The sequence below is a fragment of the Thunnus maccoyii genome, chromosome 19 (genome assembly GCF_910596095.1).
Source record: "Thunnus maccoyii chromosome 19, fThuMac1.1, whole genome shotgun sequence".
Classification (NCBI taxonomy): Eukaryota; Metazoa; Chordata; class Actinopteri; order Scombriformes; family Scombridae; genus Thunnus; species Thunnus maccoyii.
In genome coordinates this window covers 20,820,161-20,838,027 of record NC_056551.1, presented here as the reverse complement: position 1 = coordinate 20,838,027, position 17,867 = coordinate 20,820,161, and the positions used below count along the sequence as shown (strand labels likewise).

The window sequence follows — 17,867 nt, the reverse complement described above, 5'->3', positions numbered from 1 at the left end:
AATAATGTTAAATTGCTTTGGAAATTCGCTCCATTCAGAAAACAAAATACATCCCCAAACTGTTTTTTTTCTTCTGTACAAGCCAAAATGGGTCTTTATGAGGCTGACATGAAGTGACCACAACACATTTAGAGACACAAAGCCTCCACTGCAGCAGGGAGGTAATGATTCAGACCAAAGCCGACAAAGAAATAATTATTTTCCAATACTACTCGATTCAAAAAACAGCTTCTTTCCTGTAGCAGTCAGAACTCTTAACACCCCTTGCCATACGATCCCATACACTGATCTGTATGCTCTGTAAGCACTTAACTGATCAATTACCTCTGACACTGTTGCGTGGCATAATAAATTATCTAAACTGTCTTTGAACAAAAGGAAAATGAATGAGCCACATGCAACGTGATGATTTCAGTTTTGTTGTCAATCACAATGCTTACCAGATGTTTGCTGCTTGGACTGATACGTTGAAAATGTCTTTAATGTTTTGAAATGTATTTCTTTACACTGAAATGCCTTTACTTCATTGAAATTAGCTGCTGTTGGAGGGTCATTTCACATCTCTGACAGTGTTACACTGTATTTGGTGACCTATCAGATTCTGTGACCTGCAGTGTTGGAGGAAGTACTCTAGTCCTTCACTTAAGTAAAAGTATCAAGACCACAATGTAAAAAATACTTCTTTAGAAGGAAGAAAAACTGCATTTAAAATCCTACTTAAGTAAAAGTATAGAAGTTTTACCAGCTAAATTTACTTAAAGTACTACATTTTTTTGCAAAATTAGTATTTTTACTTTAGTACTTTAAGTAGGTAGTAGTAGTTTTAAATGCAGGATTTTTACTTGTAACGGCGTATTTTTACATTGTGGTATTGTTACTTTTGGATCTGAGCACTTCCAACACCGCAGGTCACAGAATCTGATGGGTCACCAAATACGGTGTAACACCGGTATTGTCTGGGTCACACCCTCATTATGTGCAGTTTCCTCACACGCCACATGATGGTAAGCGCGAGTCAAGCGTCCCACTTTACTCCAAGAGCATCTTTGACTGATGGATGAGATGCGTCTCCACAATGAAACCGGAAATTGAATGATCTAGACTTCAAAATAAGATCTTTTGACGTTCTTTATGCTTCTACTTTGTTATGGTTACATTTGTCTGCCTTTGTCTTTGATTGAGCCGTGTTAAAGAGTGATTTCTGTTTCTATGTGACAGACAATAAAGTTTCTTGAATATTGAATCTCCTTAAATAGAGATGTACTGATATAACCGATACTGATATTGGTCTAATATTAACAAATAAATACATAGATATAAATTTACTGAATTGTTATTTATCAAAATAATGGTATCCAATACCAGATCAGCCCATTGTCACCGATACCCGATCCAGCTTTTTGAGTTGGTATCAGACTGAAATCTGATCAGTATTGGTATCAGTGCATCTTTAGTTGTTTCAACTTTAAATTGTGTCGTTTTAACTTTGAATTGTGTTGCTTTCTGTACAGCACCTTAAATCTACCTCTGTGTGTGAAACGTGCTTTATAAATAAAACTGCTTTGACTTGCCAAAAACACACAAAAGTGTAAAAAACACTATCTAGTCATACATCATAAAAACATATTAGTATAGTATATAGTTCAAGTCAAATATCATTACTCCATACAGTAGCGCTGGTCTGACCTCTGAAAATCCTTCTTATTTGTGTCAACTTCAATGACCAGCATTAAAAAGAGCTTCTGGCTATTATTATTATTTACATTTACTTACATAAACACACACTATATAGTCAAAGCATAGAAGCATTTTATTTGTGTAAAGAGGGTCAATACCTCGTTTATTTTGAAAGACCTGACCGGATTTGCTACCCCTAATCACGTCTGGCTTGACACCGGTGCCGACACCGCCGAGTGGCCCACTGAGCCCAACCTCTGAAACGGACAGAAGAGCAGTATTACCCGGACGGTCGCGGTAGCCTTCTGGCGCGGATATTTTTCTTTTTTCTGGATCCTAAACATCACAAATAAATCGCGGGATGCCTTCAAATAAAAACGTCCAAGGTAAAAAATGTATAGATAAATAAATACGTTAGCGGACTGCCTTGTTTATTTCCCGGGCGCTAGCTAAAGCCTCTTTACAATAGAGCATCAGCAGGCCGACCGGGTAACCGTTAAAGATAAGCCTATATTAACCAGCTGGTTTGTGAAATTTTCTTTCTTTTTTTTTTAAACAGGAGGGAAAGCCTTTGGACTGTTAAAGGAGCAGCAGCGGCAGAAATTGGAAGAAATAAACAAGGTACACATGTTCCCTTTATTTGCTGTCTCTAACGGCACCTCACGGGATTTGAATGTAAGGAGCACGCACACACTTGACTTGGCATTGGCCTTGTTCTTGAACGTGAGGCCACATTGATAATTCAGATTTAACTGCTCCACTAGCGCTGTGAATAATGAATTCCCCCCCCAAATGCCACACTCGGTTCAGTGTAGTTGACCATAGCGACGCTGTTAATGCATTTTATTGATTTTTGTTCTCCCCCCTGTGGTCTCGTGGGCACTTGTTGAATGGTTTGCATGCTGTCACATACATCTTTCTGTGTGTGTATGAGTATTTCACCCTGACCTGATCATATTCACCACGAGTAAAAATGCATTTGAAGCCTTTGCCATCCCATATTTTCTGTGCACGCCGAGCTGCATGTGTTTAGACAGGGGGGGAACAGGTGTCTGAATGAGCTCTTTGTCTGACATTAGGCCTTGTTCAGTCAGATAACTCTGCAGTAGTTCCCACAGATTAACTAGATGTCTGTATAATCTCTGTTTCCCTCCTTTATTACTCTGCTGGCTGCCTGCCTGCTTGTCATCGGCTCCCCGCTGATGCCACATGAAAACCAGGTCGCGGCAAGAGGGCAGCCGGGAGCGCCTGTGACATTTCTGTGCACAGTTGCAAACACTCCCTTCTCCCCCCACAGTGATTCATGCAGTGTTTTGATATCCTTCATTTGTTCATTAGAGAAATGGGAAGAGATCAGACCCCAGATTCCTAAGCGGCTAGTTCTAATAATAACCGTACTGTGATTAAATCCAGTCCAGACATTTATTCTATTGTTGCATTATATTAATATGGGTGCATTTGCGTGAGTGGATCCTGTGGGAATAAAACCTCAAATACCATCACTGTTATGTACTGTATAAAGGGTAGCTCCTTCTGTGAAAATCTCATCTGATAAAAACTTGGGAGCTGGTATGATTAGTTGAATAATTTATTAGTCAGTTGGCAGAAAGTTAATCTGTGAATAATGTGATAATAAGTGAATTGTTTCATTGGTTTAGAGCTGCAACAATTAGATGATTGGTCAACAGAACAATTCAATCAATCGTTTAAGTCCTTTTTTAAAGCAAAAAATGCCATACATTTGCTGGTTTTAGCTTCTAAAATGTGATGACTTAATGGTTTTCTTTGTCATACATGATTCTCTCTGGATTTTTACTGACAAAACCAGATGTTTTAAAATGTCACATTTGACTCTGGGGAAATTATTACGGCTATTATTCACTATCTTCAGAAATTCTATAGACAAAACGGTTCATCAATTAACCAGATTGTCTGCTTTAAGAACAGCGAGGTGCAGACCGGTTTGAGCTTCAATGTAAGGCCGTCAAAATTATTATTTTTGGCTATAGCTGAATAAAGCAGGGTGTGCTGCTGGAAAGGAGTTGCGCTATGTGTTTTAATTTTGATGATGGATTAACCCAAAAAATCTGCAGATTAATCGATAACATAAATATTCTTGAGTTGCAGCCTACATTGATGTTGTAATGTTTTCAAGCAAAAATACCCCCCAAAAAATCATTGGTTGCTGCTTCTCAAATGTGAATATTTTACTGGTTTTCTTTATCTTCTGTATATGAAATTGAATACCTTTTGGTTTTGGTCTGCTGGTTTGGACAAAGCAAGAGTTTTTGAGATGCCTGCATGTTCTCAGAGTAATTATGGTGGACATTTTTCAGTTTTTTTCTGATATTTCATGGACCAAACAGTTAAATTATTACTATTGCTAATTCTGTTGCAGCCCTAAAATATTTAGGAAATCTAAGTATCTTGCTGGAGGAGATTTGCTCTGTCTTTGACCTTTCTGTGGCAAAACATTCTTTGCAGATACTGACAGAGCTTTCATACCTCATAATACTAGCACCATATTTGTTCAAAGGTACTTGCATTCTTGCGTGATACTGTGTGTTTGAGAACAGACATTCCTGTGTACGGAGGCTGTAGTGGTGATTCAGCACAGCTGAGTCAAGCCTCTCTGATAAACATCCAGTAGTGGTGTTTACCCTGTTCACCCTTAATTATAAACCTGACGGACACATAGAGGTCAAGGCAGATAACAACGGTACTTTCTGTCTCTCTCTTGGTCTCTCTTCTTTCCGTGAAGCTGACTCCCACATGGCAGATTGCGTCATTATAATTTCATTAAAGTGGCTCCCCTTTGGGCATTTTCCTACTCCTTTCCTTTTACACCCTTGTGAGGTGTCCCACTTAATGATTACAATGATAAGTAATGACAATCCCGGAGGAAGTACATCTTAAGATTGTGAGTCATCACGCTCAACTTGAAGACAGATTTGACAGGATACGATTAGATGAATGTACTTTGATTTGTGTGTGGGCTTCCTCCTTCTTATGTAGTGTATTGTGTTCAACTAAATGTAGATTGGCTGAAGAGTTTCAGTAAACCCTGTAAAACTTGTTTTTTTTTCTGATCACCTTTTGTTCACACCCCTCCTCTCTCCATCATTCCCAGGAATACTTGGAAGACCAGAAATACAGGGATGAAGAAGACCTGGCTGAAAAATTGGAAGGTTTCAAAAGTAAGCAAGTCCAGTCCTCCCTTTAATTCCTTAAGGATCTGCAAGCATGTGGCTGTCTTTTTGTGGGTGTGTTCCTGTTTTTTCTAGCTTTTGTCTTCGCCTCGATATTTGTTTATTTGTTGGCAGTCCGCACGCACACAAAACTCTGAAGTATTTTGTTTTTCTCTGTGGGAAAAGACAGACCGCTGTGATTTCTAAGAGGTTTGCAAGGCCGAGTCCTCAACGGCCTCAGAGGAATGTAGCGGGGCGTTTCTCTGCTTGTTGTTACAATATTCCAAACTTTCCTGGGTAAACTCATAGCTCATGGGAATAGAGAAAACACTGCCGCTAAGAGAATGAAATTGCTTGATTTAGCAAAGGACTCCTCCTCATTCCTTAGATATTACACATGTAGGCTATGCATTTGGTGCTTGTAGAGTTTTTTTTTTTCCTTTCTTTTAGCGTCTGTGAGTTTTCTATCTGCGCTTTTCCAGACAGAATAACATAAAGCTGTTTATTCTAACAGGCATACATATGTCTTGAAAAGAGAAACATGCTCCAGTGTCCTACTTACAATCTGTGCCTGCTGGAGGAAATGGAGCAGAAGTATATAAACAGAAAGGGGGCCCAACACCTAGGTCCTGAGAAGATAGCTATTTTTTTTTTCTCACTTTCTTTTTCCATCTGCTTCCATACTGTCCTAGTTTCCCAGAGGTCAGTGTCTAAACATGGTGCCTTTTAACCACCAACCAAATAGCATCAATTCAGCTGAAGACCAAACAATTCTTACACAAACTCTTCTTTAACACTGACGTAAAGGCTGCAGCAGGTGTATTAATCTAATGATATGTTTCTTATATGAGTTATTATAACACAGACGCTTGTCACCGTGTTTGTTACTAAAACAGTTTAAACTTTCACAGTTGTCATTAACGGAGGCACCTCATGACTACATTACGCTGTGTTAGAAACCATTTATTAAGTGTTTATATAGCTTATAAATCCAAAGTAAAGTGTTACCTCAGGTGCTAAGGTGCCAGTCAGACACCAGACTGAGGCTAGTTTCACCAGTTGGACACACCATCACCCAGTAGAGTTTGAATTGAGTTGTTAGTTTACAGACTGTAATGTCTGGCTGCACTTTTATCACCTGTTACCACCATCGATGGTACTATCACTAATTTCATGAGCGAAACCCTGAAGATATATCATAAAAATTAGTGTGATTTTATGCTTGTATATCGTGAATTTTATAGCACACACATTTACCACTCTAAAGCCCTTATATGTTGAATATTTACTGTTTTATGTCAGTGCCAAATCAGTGCTGACTGCAAAGTATAATAGCTGAAGAATGATTAGACCGTTGTTGTATGTATTCCTTTTTTTTGGTGTAATTAGTCCTGGTATTGTTGCCAGAAATGTGCAGCACAAAGGAGCAGCCTGAAACAGGAAGAGGATTATTTCACTCTTTCTGTGTCATATTTCATATAGTATGAACATTTGGGGGTTTTTTTTAATTAGCAGCTTGAGTTTGCATCCGGTTTAGGTGTTTTTAACTGAACAGGACTACAAAGCTTATTATGTATTAGTCAGTCTCAGGACAGATTGGGAGGAGAACGGAAATCAAGTTGTTTTTCAAACGAACAGAAGCCTGCATCGACCCTCCCATCTGCCCTTAGGGTCGGGTTTTTTTTTTAAAGATATGGGAAAATTCTTTCTTTATCTATTGGCCAAAGTGGCAGGGGAAGTCATTGTCCATTTCAGCTATTTTATCAGCATGGTTTGTTTTCCTTTTTGATAAGTCGAAAAGCCCCTTCAAATTAAAGCGGTTGGCGGCAACAAATTAAATCAAAATAATGTCAACAAACATCAAAAAGAAGCAAGAAAAAATAAAAGTTGAAGTGAAAATGACTCGCAGCTCGTAAGCTGATGGCAGCGTCAGTTCGTCACGTTAGTTTCTGAAGGAATGTAGGTTAGGAGGACAGACTAAATACTGCATGGTTGTTCAGTTCAAGCCACTTTCTGTGGCTGCAGATGATCAACAGACTGCTACAAGACAAGTGTCCCACTCAAGACCTGCTCTGTATGTGTGTGTGTGTGTGTGTGTGTGTGTGTGTGGAGGCCCACTCCTCAGAGTTTATGAACAGGGTTAGCATTGTCCTGTCCTACTCCCCATGGGTTCACACAGTTAACAAAGTTCCCTCTCTCTCTCCCTCCCGATGCACACACAGAGCGTCCATTGTGGGACAGAAATAGCAAGTGTAATCTGAATAAAGTGGTCTTCCACAGTCGAAAGAATGGCGAAATTTAGGGAGAAGCGGGAAAATGTCTTATCTGCTATCAGTTTTCATAGCAGCAGCAGCAACTTCAGTAGTATGTTAATAATGCACTTTTATCAGAGAAGGAGAGTAGAAAGTAGTAAAGATTTACTATTTAAATGCAAAGCTGTCTGTGGTTATAACACTGCCTACCACCATGACCAGATAAGATACTGCAGGAAAATTGTACCAGGGGGAATTTTCCAAAAATTCCCCCTGGTACAAATTGTCTCTAAAAGGAAAATCACATTATAATTGGCTTTGAATAATATGTATTTTCATATGTTTTGTATATGTTTGTTGTTTTGCATAAATAAAATTTAAAAAAAAAAAACTTCACACAGGGCCAGCTGTTTCCTCTTGCGTCTAGTCTTTATACTAAGCTAACAGTTTCCTGGCTCCGGTTTCATATTTCATGGACATCTAACTCTTCAAAGTACAGGAAAGAAATCCTGTAGGCATATTGCCCAAAATGTCAAAGAATTTCTAAAAGCTAAATGACTACCTGCACGTTCTTTACATTGCTCTTTGCCACTAAAAAAACCCTATTTGCGATATTATTGAGTTTCACGTACAAGATAATAGCAAATACTGCTGAAAGTTAATACCACAGAAAGTTAAGGAAGGTAAAAATAATGCAAAGTATGTTTTTAATTGTGATTTTTTTGGCACTCATCAGTGTTTTATCTGCATGTTACCAGACTAGAAGTGAGTGACAGTAGCGTAGTATGTAATATCTCAGCAACAGAAGTTTAACTCAGGTATCTTTGTTTTTCTTCCTTCCTTCTCGCTGTGTTTGACCTTAAAATCCTATTTCAATTTCTTGACCTTTTCCCTCTAATCTGTCTTGCATGGCAGCCCCGCTCAGCTGCCCTTTGCCTGTTTTCCGCTGACAGACATGCAAAAAAAACACACACACACACAAAGACACACCTGTCATTATCAGCTATTTGTGTCTGTCCTCATGCCAGGTCAGCTGTCTGCAGTGTGTAAGACAGTGAAATCACCATAAAGCTCGTGCTAACAGTTTTGCTGACATGTAAGATGCCAGCTGCAGGAAGATGTTGCATTACAGGATGTGTAGTGTGAGTCGAGAATGAAATAGCATTGCGAGTAACAATCTCTTGTGTGTGTGTGTTTGTTTCACAGATAAATATGCTGAGTTTGACCTGACTGACGAAGGAGAGATTGGTGAGTAGAAGTCACCACCAAAACACCAGCTGCACCCCCGAAAACAACTGTCAGTTGACCCAAGTGCAGTGGCGACACGAGGGAACAGTAATTAATACTGTGTGTGTGTATTGTCTGACCGGTGTGAGCATGAACAGGCTCATGTGTCGTGTTTGTGTCCTGTATGTAAAGTGAAACCATACTGTACACCGGTGTGAAAGGCCTTTGGTTCACGAGCAGCGAGGTGAGCTGTAGTGTAGGAGTCAGACGGCAGATATGGTTTCTGTCTGCAGGTCCTGAAAGAAGTTGTGAACAAGAAGTGTCCTATAATTTCAGTTTTTTTTTAGCCACATGAGCAGCATCGCTCTAGGAATGGCGATGTCAGTTTGACGTTTTAGTCCAGAGTGAGATATCTCAACAATTATTTGAGGGATTTCAATGATATTTGGCACATATATTCATGGTTCTAAGGACTTTGGTAATCCCCTGCCTTGAGCCACCAGCAGGTCAAAGTTTAAAGTTATCCAGTTAAATTCACACGAGACAGATTTTAAAAAGAAATCAAAGTCAAAACTGAAGCAGCAAAGGCAGAGACACCATGACTTTTAGTCTTTAGTACAAGTAAAGCTCCAATAACACTGGATTCTACATTTCCCATAATGCAACTCAATAGCTTCACTGATTAAACTCTCCCTGCCTCCTAAATGCTCACTTATATCAAAACCAACACATCCTGGTTTCACAGGCTTTACGTTTAAAGCTTTAAGTCTCAAGCCCAATCCAAGATGACCCTGATGACCTCATGAGAAATACAGACTTACACTCTGAATAGATAGAAAAAAAACATTCATATTTCCCCACGTAAGCAGTCATCTCATTGTCTTTCCTTGTCCCAGATCTGATGGGTCTGAAGAGGATGATGGAGAAGCTAGGGGTACCCAAGACCCACTTGGAGTTGAAAAAAATGATCGTGGAGGTGACTGGCGGCAGCAGCAGCAACACTATTGACTACAGGGACTTTGTCAAGATGATGTTGGGCAAGCGCTCAGCTGTGCTCAAACTGTAAGTAAACCTCTGTGAATGTGTTTATAAGACAATATAAACTGTTTTTTGGGTTTTTTTTTTAATCTCAGTTTTTTTGCTTGGGGTCAATTCACAATCTTAATTGATTTTTGTTTGCCTGCAAAATGCAGGCTTCAAACATAATATTTTTTAAGACAGTTGAGTAAGAAATATAAAAGACCTGCGCCCCTGCAAGGCTGTCATCATTATGCATAAAATACAAGTTATCCCACATAGCTATTGACTATCAGCACCAGATTCTTCAACTAAGTGCAGGAAATCCAGTTTCAGCACAGATAGAGCAGAATGGTCCGCTCACTAATTGATGTGCTGTTGTTTGTGTTTCTTGATTAGACATCAGCCCGATATCTGCGGGCTGCTGCTAGCTAGTGTAGAGACAAACTATACAATTTAGAATCTGGAAACTGTTCGGTCGACTCCCAGCGCTTCAACTCTTATAACCACAGAGGATACCTCGTCAACAAACATAAACCGAGAGCGCAGATCGGTGTGCAAAGTCATTTTTAGTCTGTCCTTCTCATAGATTCGGCTGTTAAATTCACTGTAAGATAGCCAGAGGCAGCTAGCCGCCTGAAGTTACAAGAGTCCTGTAAATTACATGTAGTGTAACTAATCACAGTTTGTAGCAGCTACCATCTATGTTACTTTTTGACTAAAAATAACATTTTTTGTGAATATTGTAATAACTCAATTTTACAATTTAGACATTTTACACATTGAGCTAAAACAAAAAATTAAATTAACTGAATTAATTTGAGATATCACTCAGCCCTTCTTTAAACCCTCTGCTGGTTCATTGTGTGTGTGTGTGTGTTCACATAATGGAGAGGGAGTATATGAATCGTGTGCTGTGTCAGCCAATTGTTTTATCCATCAGCAGGGGTTCTGGGATGACAAGCGCTGATGTCACTACCCACATGATGCATTAGTCGTTAATCTCCATGGCAACAAAACCCATCTATATAGCCTATCCATAGTCAACCCATCCTTATCCTTAGCTGGGATCATGTGCTTAGGTAACTGATTATAGGCTGATTAACCACTGACAGTCACGTAGGACTGACAAATACGCCGAAACTCATCATATTCTATGCCAAGAACTCATACAGGACAACTTGTTTCTTTCAAAATTACCTGGATATATTTTTAAAACAGGTTAGTGTAACCGATATAAGCCTTTTAAAGCAGCCTTGCACTGGGTCAGACTGCAAAAGCCAGAGTGTAGTGGCTGCTGCATGTCAGCTCTGCTGGAATAAGCTGGCTGGACCCTTTAGTAGACAAATCTCATAATCCCAAATACACCAAGCACAGGAAATGCATAACTTTTCCTCCTTTGCCCTCAACCATTTTTCGAAAGTGTATCCCATAATCCCACAGCCACTATTTATAAATGTCTCATTGCCTCCCCGCTTCACTCGTCCACTCGGTAGCACTCTAGTAAGAGAGCGGCCATATTCCTAAAAAGCGGATGTGTGTAATTGTTTTCAACTTTGCTGCATCAGGAGAATCGTACATCATTGCTCAATAACTGCAAAGGTCTACAACGCCTATTGTTTTTGTCTCTAGAGAGAGGAGAGGGGAGGGAGAGGTTGAGTGTACAAAACAGCTTTACAATAGCGTTATTCAAAGCATTTGGCAAAACAATTGATTTAGTTGCAAGTAGAGGACTATTTTGGAGGTCAGGGTCCACAATTGGGCTCAGACTGTGAAAGGCCTTCCACTGAAATGCAATAAACAGTGTGAAATGATATACAGTCAGTCGCTCTAGTTTGTTTATCCAAGGTTTGACTCTAATAGATGCAGATTTTTTATTTTATTCTTGACTAAAAGCCTTCCACACAGTGTGGATCTACTAACTATTATCTATGTGTGTGGGTGGGTATGTGTGTATTTTTGTCAATATAAATACAGATGTGATAAGTATTTGGTAAGAAAATTAAGGCAACCAATCACTTGATCTCTTAAACTCTTCTGTACATAGAGCAGATTAACCAAACATGGCAGTATCATAAATTGATTGATTTTAATGTATTCCAAATCACAAAAATGTAATTCACGTATTCACTATGAATCATTTCTTTAAAGAAAAACAGCGTATTTTACTTATTATTGGATTCGTCATTGAATCAGTAGCTGAAGGGTGACTCAGCGGTGACCTGACCGACTTCACCCAGCGTTTGAGTGCAGAGGAAGTTTGCAGAAAAAGGAAATGAGAGTGTTTGCCAGAGAGATATGCCAGAGTTTGAGATGCTGAGGGCTGGTTTCATCGCTGGGATCATTGCTCCTTATGGGCTTAGCGGGGCTTTGCGTAGATTTTCCAAAAAAGGAAATTAAAGACAGACATTCGCTGCGAATAGCTCCCGTCAGATCCCTCACTCTACTGTGTACAGTCTAAACCACTATTCCCCTCAGTCGCTTGGTTTCCTTTCATTCCTTTGCTTTCACTTAATGCTCGGCCAGTTCATACCCTGAATATGACCGCGGCTTCTTCAGCAGCTGAGTTTCCCTCCTCACTGACACATCATGATTGTAGTGTTTGTACTTCTTTTACAGTGTTTTAACCTTATGTCTTCCTGATTAGTGTGTTTATTATTTTATTACTTTATTACTTTATTATTCTTCTGCCATATGTCTTTTGCTTGACTACTACTTCTGCATACTTTCAGCTACAGAAACCATTCAAATATCAAAATGTTCAGCTCTTTAAGGACATTTATGCTAAGACTTTTTTAAATATTAAGCTTTTTTCAACATTTTTTTTATAAGTAAATAGATGTAATGTTCAAAATTTTCAAATGTTCACTCCAAAAAAACAGCTTCAGCTTATTTTTCATGCATTTTCAACTCTTTATCTATTAATTCATGCTCCATTCAAACCTTAAAATGTTCCACATCTTTCATACATGAGGAGTTTTATTCAACTTTTAAATCCAATTCATACTTTTTGAAAATATTCAACACTGCATGCACACACACGGTGTCATTTCCCATTTTCAAAATGAAAGCCCAAGATGGTAACTTTATCATAACAGGAAAGTCAGGATGAGCCAGACTTTTCAAAATAAAAGCTGCATACTTTCAGCTAGAGATTCCATTTAAGCTTTTAAACGGGTCACAAGACTTTCAGCTATTAAACTTTTATTCAGCTTTTCATAACTTGTACAGTTTTTTAAGTATCACATTTTAAGTTTTATGCTTTTTTTCAGTCCTCTTCTGAGTTTATAATGAATTGCTTCTGAGCTGGAGTTTGACATCTAACTTTCATGTTAATCTCTATTAAATGACCAGTCTGACCCTGGACTGAGACAACAGTTAACAGCAGTTGGTTGATTCTTAGCTGATGTGACATTCACTTGCAGTCACCATTTTATCCCTAAATGTAATTGGTTGAGCGGGTCCACCTTCTTGGACAGCTAGGTATGGTAACATCACTTAGACAAACCACATAGACCAATTTTATATGAAAAGTGCCCTGAGATAACTTCTGTTCTGATTTGGCACTATACAAATAAAACTGACTTGACTTGACTTGAATGTGTGCAAAATCTTACACAGAGCATTGTACTTGAATGCGTCTGAGCTCTGTCTTTTGTCTTCTTCCATCTTTGACATTAATTTGATAAAACACTGGTAATTTGTTATTTAACTGAGATCCTGCGGGTATTTTTATATTGTTTATTTTGATAAAATGTCAGTGTAGGCAAAGATATTGAATCCATTGAGATTAAATATTATTTCAACAAGCACAGTCTTACCTCATGGAACTTCTCATTTGTTTTCACCATTCTAATTGTATTAGATTACATTTTCACAGCATATGAGTTATTACATAAAAATGTTTGGTTCATGATTAAATGATGCTGACAGTGCCTTTATACCTAACGGCCTTTGCTCAACGACATTGTGTTATCTCTCTCCCTGTGTGTGGCCTGTGAACCTATTGATATGGACAAGTTCATGTATGTGTGTGTACTGATTAGTGTGAATGCTGTTCTTTTAAGCTTTATTATTCTTCTTCTGTATATTTTTTGCTTGACTACTACTTCTGCATACTTTCAGCTACAGAAACCATTCAAATAACAAAATGTTCAGCTCTTTAAGCACATTTATTAAGCACACACACACACACACACACAGATACCAATTATATTTTCAGATCTTTGTGTTTGTTTGTGTGTATGTGTGTGACAGAGTACACACATGTACATAAACTTGCGCCTATCAATACGTTCATAGGCCACACACAGGGATAGATAACACAATGGTTGAGCAAAGGCCATTACATTACATATAGAGGCATTGACAGTATCATTTGTAACACTGGTACAAAATAACAAAACTTCAAACAGCTAGGAAAATGACTTTCAATCCCTTACCCTCTACCACACTGATTGGCAGCATATTGGTCTCAACCATTCGGCACACCAACTGGGTGACAGCCTAATAAGAAAGTAACACCTGTATTGTTATTACAGATAGACCCTAGGATTAGAGACACACTGAGAGCAGGCTGAGCAGGCAGAGAGCGGGAGAGTTCCTGCCGAAAACAAGCACCAAGCACCCTGGGAGACATAAGAGCAGCTGCTCACTAACACCTACGTGTGTTTACAACAGAGAGCAGGAGGGAGGACAGATGTCTCACTCCGTTACTCTGCGTTGCGACACTGCTGCTGCTGCTCCTGTGAACGGTCACAGAGCAGACACTTCCAGTTTATAATTGTAGCGTTCATTGTCCAACTTAGTATTGATAACACGCTTAGTATTTTACAAATTTAGAATTTTTTTATTTGATGTACATGAGGGCTGATATGCGAAAATGAACTTAAATGGGCAAGTAATGTAATCGGTGTATGCCCAAACACCATGGAAGACCGACTATCACAGCAAGCATAATATTAACAGGAAACAAGGGATGGACCTAGTTTTTCAAAATGAAAGTGTTAATAGTTCAACTCTTTTCAGGGCTCAGATCTCAGCTGATGTTTTATCCTTATTCCAACAAAGACAATTAAAGGAAACCTCAATTCCCTCTCAGTCCACTTAAGCTCATTTAAGTCTTTGCTCTAAAACTCCCATTTGAACTTCTTTCATTGTTTAGTCTATATTTTTCATCCTCCATCCCAAAATATTCAACACAGCTGATTGAGATTTCCTAATTTAACCCACCCATTTCCCACTTTTCCAACTCATTTATACTCAATCAGCTGCCTCTTCATCCAAATTAAAGCCAGCAATCATCTTTACTACAGTACAGTAAGAGTAATTTGCTCTTACTGTAGTGTAGACATCAATATGACATAACTAAGACCAAATCTGAATATTGATATAATAATGTACGTCGTCAGTGAGTTTGCTGGGTCACACAGGGTGATATCAGCCTGTGTCACTACTACAGACATACAGTGCACCAAAGCAACCATGAAGTTTTCCTTAGTATTCAACCACAAACCATAAAAACCAACACATACATCCCATTCCGCCCCAGCAACCGCCCAGAGCACTATACCTGCCACATAACCTTCTGAAAGTGCCCTAGATGCCTGACCCTGAAGCAACACCTTAGCAACCACCTCGCAATGCTGCACCACTTATTTATTAGCAAAAACCTGGTTCAGCCAAGGTTAGCTCTGGCAGCAGGCATACTGTACTCAAATGTTTACGTAATTGAACTGTTCTTCTGTCTAATTCTCAAGAATTGTTTTAATTTTTTAATTTTTCAGTGCAATGACATAGATTCTGACCCCCTTCACCCATCATTTTGCACAGGCTGGACTCAGGCATTACACTATAATTATTTGTGTACTTTGTTTAGCTATTGCTTTCTATTTTTAAACATTGCCGATATATTTGACTTGCGTTTTTTCACGATTCCTCTCCTCTCCACAGAGTGTTAATCTTTGAGGACAAAGCCAACGGGTCTCCCTGCAAGCCAGATGGACCCCCTCCAAAGCGGGACATTGCTAGCCTGCCTTAAGTCAAAATGTCAGCCTCCAGACTGCTAGTGGAGTAGAGGGACCATCGGCGGCTGCTTGGAATTGAGCTGTTCTCTTAACATGTGGAGTGATGTATTAGTGTGGGACCAGTGATCGAGGATATTATTTTGTGATTTACAGTGCGTGCAAGGTATCTGTTATTTGGAAGACTGAGCCCACGACTGGCTAAATGATGTTTGACTGTGAATATTATTATTCATCTTTTTTCCTTAATTAAAATGTAGCATTGATAGTTGTACATGTAATCTGCTTGATAAATTAAATTCTGTAGTAAGTGTTTCATGGTTATACTTTAAGGGAAGATGCGTTCATTTTAACGGCGTGAAAGTAGGACGCTTTAGGAGAAGCACAAGGAAAAGAAGCAGTTTTTCCAACACATTTTTGCACTGTCCTCAGTGGTCTCGGCATGGATTCTTGCCAGGCTAATCTTGGTCAGCGTCTCACTTTTAGATCAGGTGCCAGAGATTACAGGCCCAGCCCATTTCCTCTGGGTCAAAGGCATCAGCCCTCAGAGCTCGAATACTGATCTGGAATCAGTAACTAGGCTATCATGACCACCTCATGATCTGAAAAACATTTTTTTCTGCATTTTGGATATTCATTCACATCAGCTGAGAGAAGAATAAGTGATCATGTTGACCGTGGGACTTTCAGTATCATTCATTGTGTGGCTTGATGACCATAAGCAAATTTGACTCAGTTTTAGATCTGTAAGGTTAAGCATATGTTCATTTTGGAAGGAGTGTGATTTACAGGCACACAAAAACTCTACAAGCATAACAAATGTACATAATATACTACATACAGTACAATCATATTCTTTCCAAGTGCCTCAACATGCAGATACTGTAGAGCTCAAACACACAGATTGAAAAAAAAAAAGGAGGGAGTGCACACAGGTGTTCAGTTCAAGCAGTCCTTTTAGCTTACTAATTCCAGAAATCCACAAAATCATGTTCTTTGGCATTTGGTAAGGTAGTTTTAATGATGTTTGTTGAATTTTATTGATATGGTGTGTATTATTGCTTTCCACAACATTCTGAGTGAGTGAGGTTCACAAGTGGTGGGTTTTTTAAAAAATGTAGTTTCTATGTATTTTCCCTTTTCTTACCATTATTTTTTATGTCACAGCACACAGAGTTTAACATGTTTATTGGGTGATTTGACTGTTGAGGTTACCGTGTATTTGTCATGTTATTAATTTCTTTTCTTGTCTTGGATTCATTTTTCTCCCCCCACATTTTTTTTTCATCAGCCAGCAATGTGTGTCTGTTAAACTGTCCTGTGAATTCTGTTATTTGTGCCTCAGAGTTTGTCTCCAGTTGAAATGTTCCTGTAACTCACACTATTTACTGTGAAATTCGTACTTGTCGTATTTTTAACTCACTTAACACATTTTAAACTATTCTGTTCTTCTGTTTCCAGTCTGATATTTTAGTGTTGTTTAACTATCAGTAAGATGCACATTTTTTGCAGACACCAAAGGAATTAAAATTCTTCTTACACTGGCCTGTTAAGTTTTGAAATGTTCATTGTGGTGATAGAGACCTCTTTTAAACTCTTGACACATTTTGAGTTTGGATGAAAAATGACAAACAAGCACACAAATAGATTTAACTATTTGAGTTTCATTGAAATAATGTTTTCATTCCATTTTGTTTTCCTCATTAACTTTTCATGTTGCATAATGTACGTGCGGCTGTATGCATTACATACTGTTGAGCAATAAAAATGTTTTCATGAAAAAGTAAATAGCTACTAGTGCAAACAATCCCTTAAATGGGTTTGGTTGTGTCTTATTTAAATATTCCGTTTCAGTGGGAGAGCTGTTGTTTGCGTGTGGCACAGTGTCAAGGATAATAAGCAACACTTTAACGAGCATGCTAACAGGCAGGTCCAGTAGGATTATAATAAGCACCTCTGTAATTAAAATGATAATCACTGTTCCATGCAATAAACTGCCAGGAGCTTACTGTATGTAGGCACAGTGGAAGAGGAGATGGAAGGTGCAGGGATCCTCATATAAGGGGTAAAACATCCAGACAGTAATGATGACACTGAGCTCGTGGCCCATGTCCAATTTTATCTACTCTGTTTTGCTTCTCTCCACTCTAGTATATTGGAAAACAGCAACATAAAATTTATTCTGCACATTTTGTATTTAATTTACTTCAGATCTCAATTGTAAGTTGTGTGTCATGCTGTGAAAGGAGGTCTCACTACATGATCAGTTACAGTGTGCTAGTTTAGGTTTCTCAGTATTATTCTTTACTGTACCGTCTCGCTCCATTCCCCCTCACTCATAAATTATTTTTATTTCTCTGTATGTCATCAGTCTGTCTGCTTCAGCTACATGTTCGGGAGATAAAGCATATACTCAGCTGTTTCCACTCATTGACCCACGTGTGATTTATTTTGATTAGTTATTGCTGAGTCCAAACCAGCAG

At 38.7% G+C, this 17,867-nt stretch overlaps 1 protein-coding gene across 1 annotated transcript; it reads left to right on the top strand.

Moving 5' to 3' along the window:
* Window positions 1-1,896: 1,896 nt before the first annotated feature.
* On the top strand, window positions 1,897-17,200 carry aif1l (allograft inflammatory factor 1-like). Its single transcript, XM_042394570.1, has 6 exons — window positions 1,897-2,063; window positions 2,237-2,298; window positions 4,808-4,874; window positions 8,324-8,365; window positions 9,241-9,406; window positions 15,314-17,200. The coding sequence occupies exons 1-6, from the start codon at window positions 2,039-2,041 to the stop codon at window positions 15,399-15,401; spliced, it is 450 nt and encodes a 149-aa protein (XP_042250504.1). The 5' UTR covers window positions 1,897-2,038; the 3' UTR covers window positions 15,402-17,200.
* Window positions 17,201-17,867: the final 667 nt, after the last annotated feature.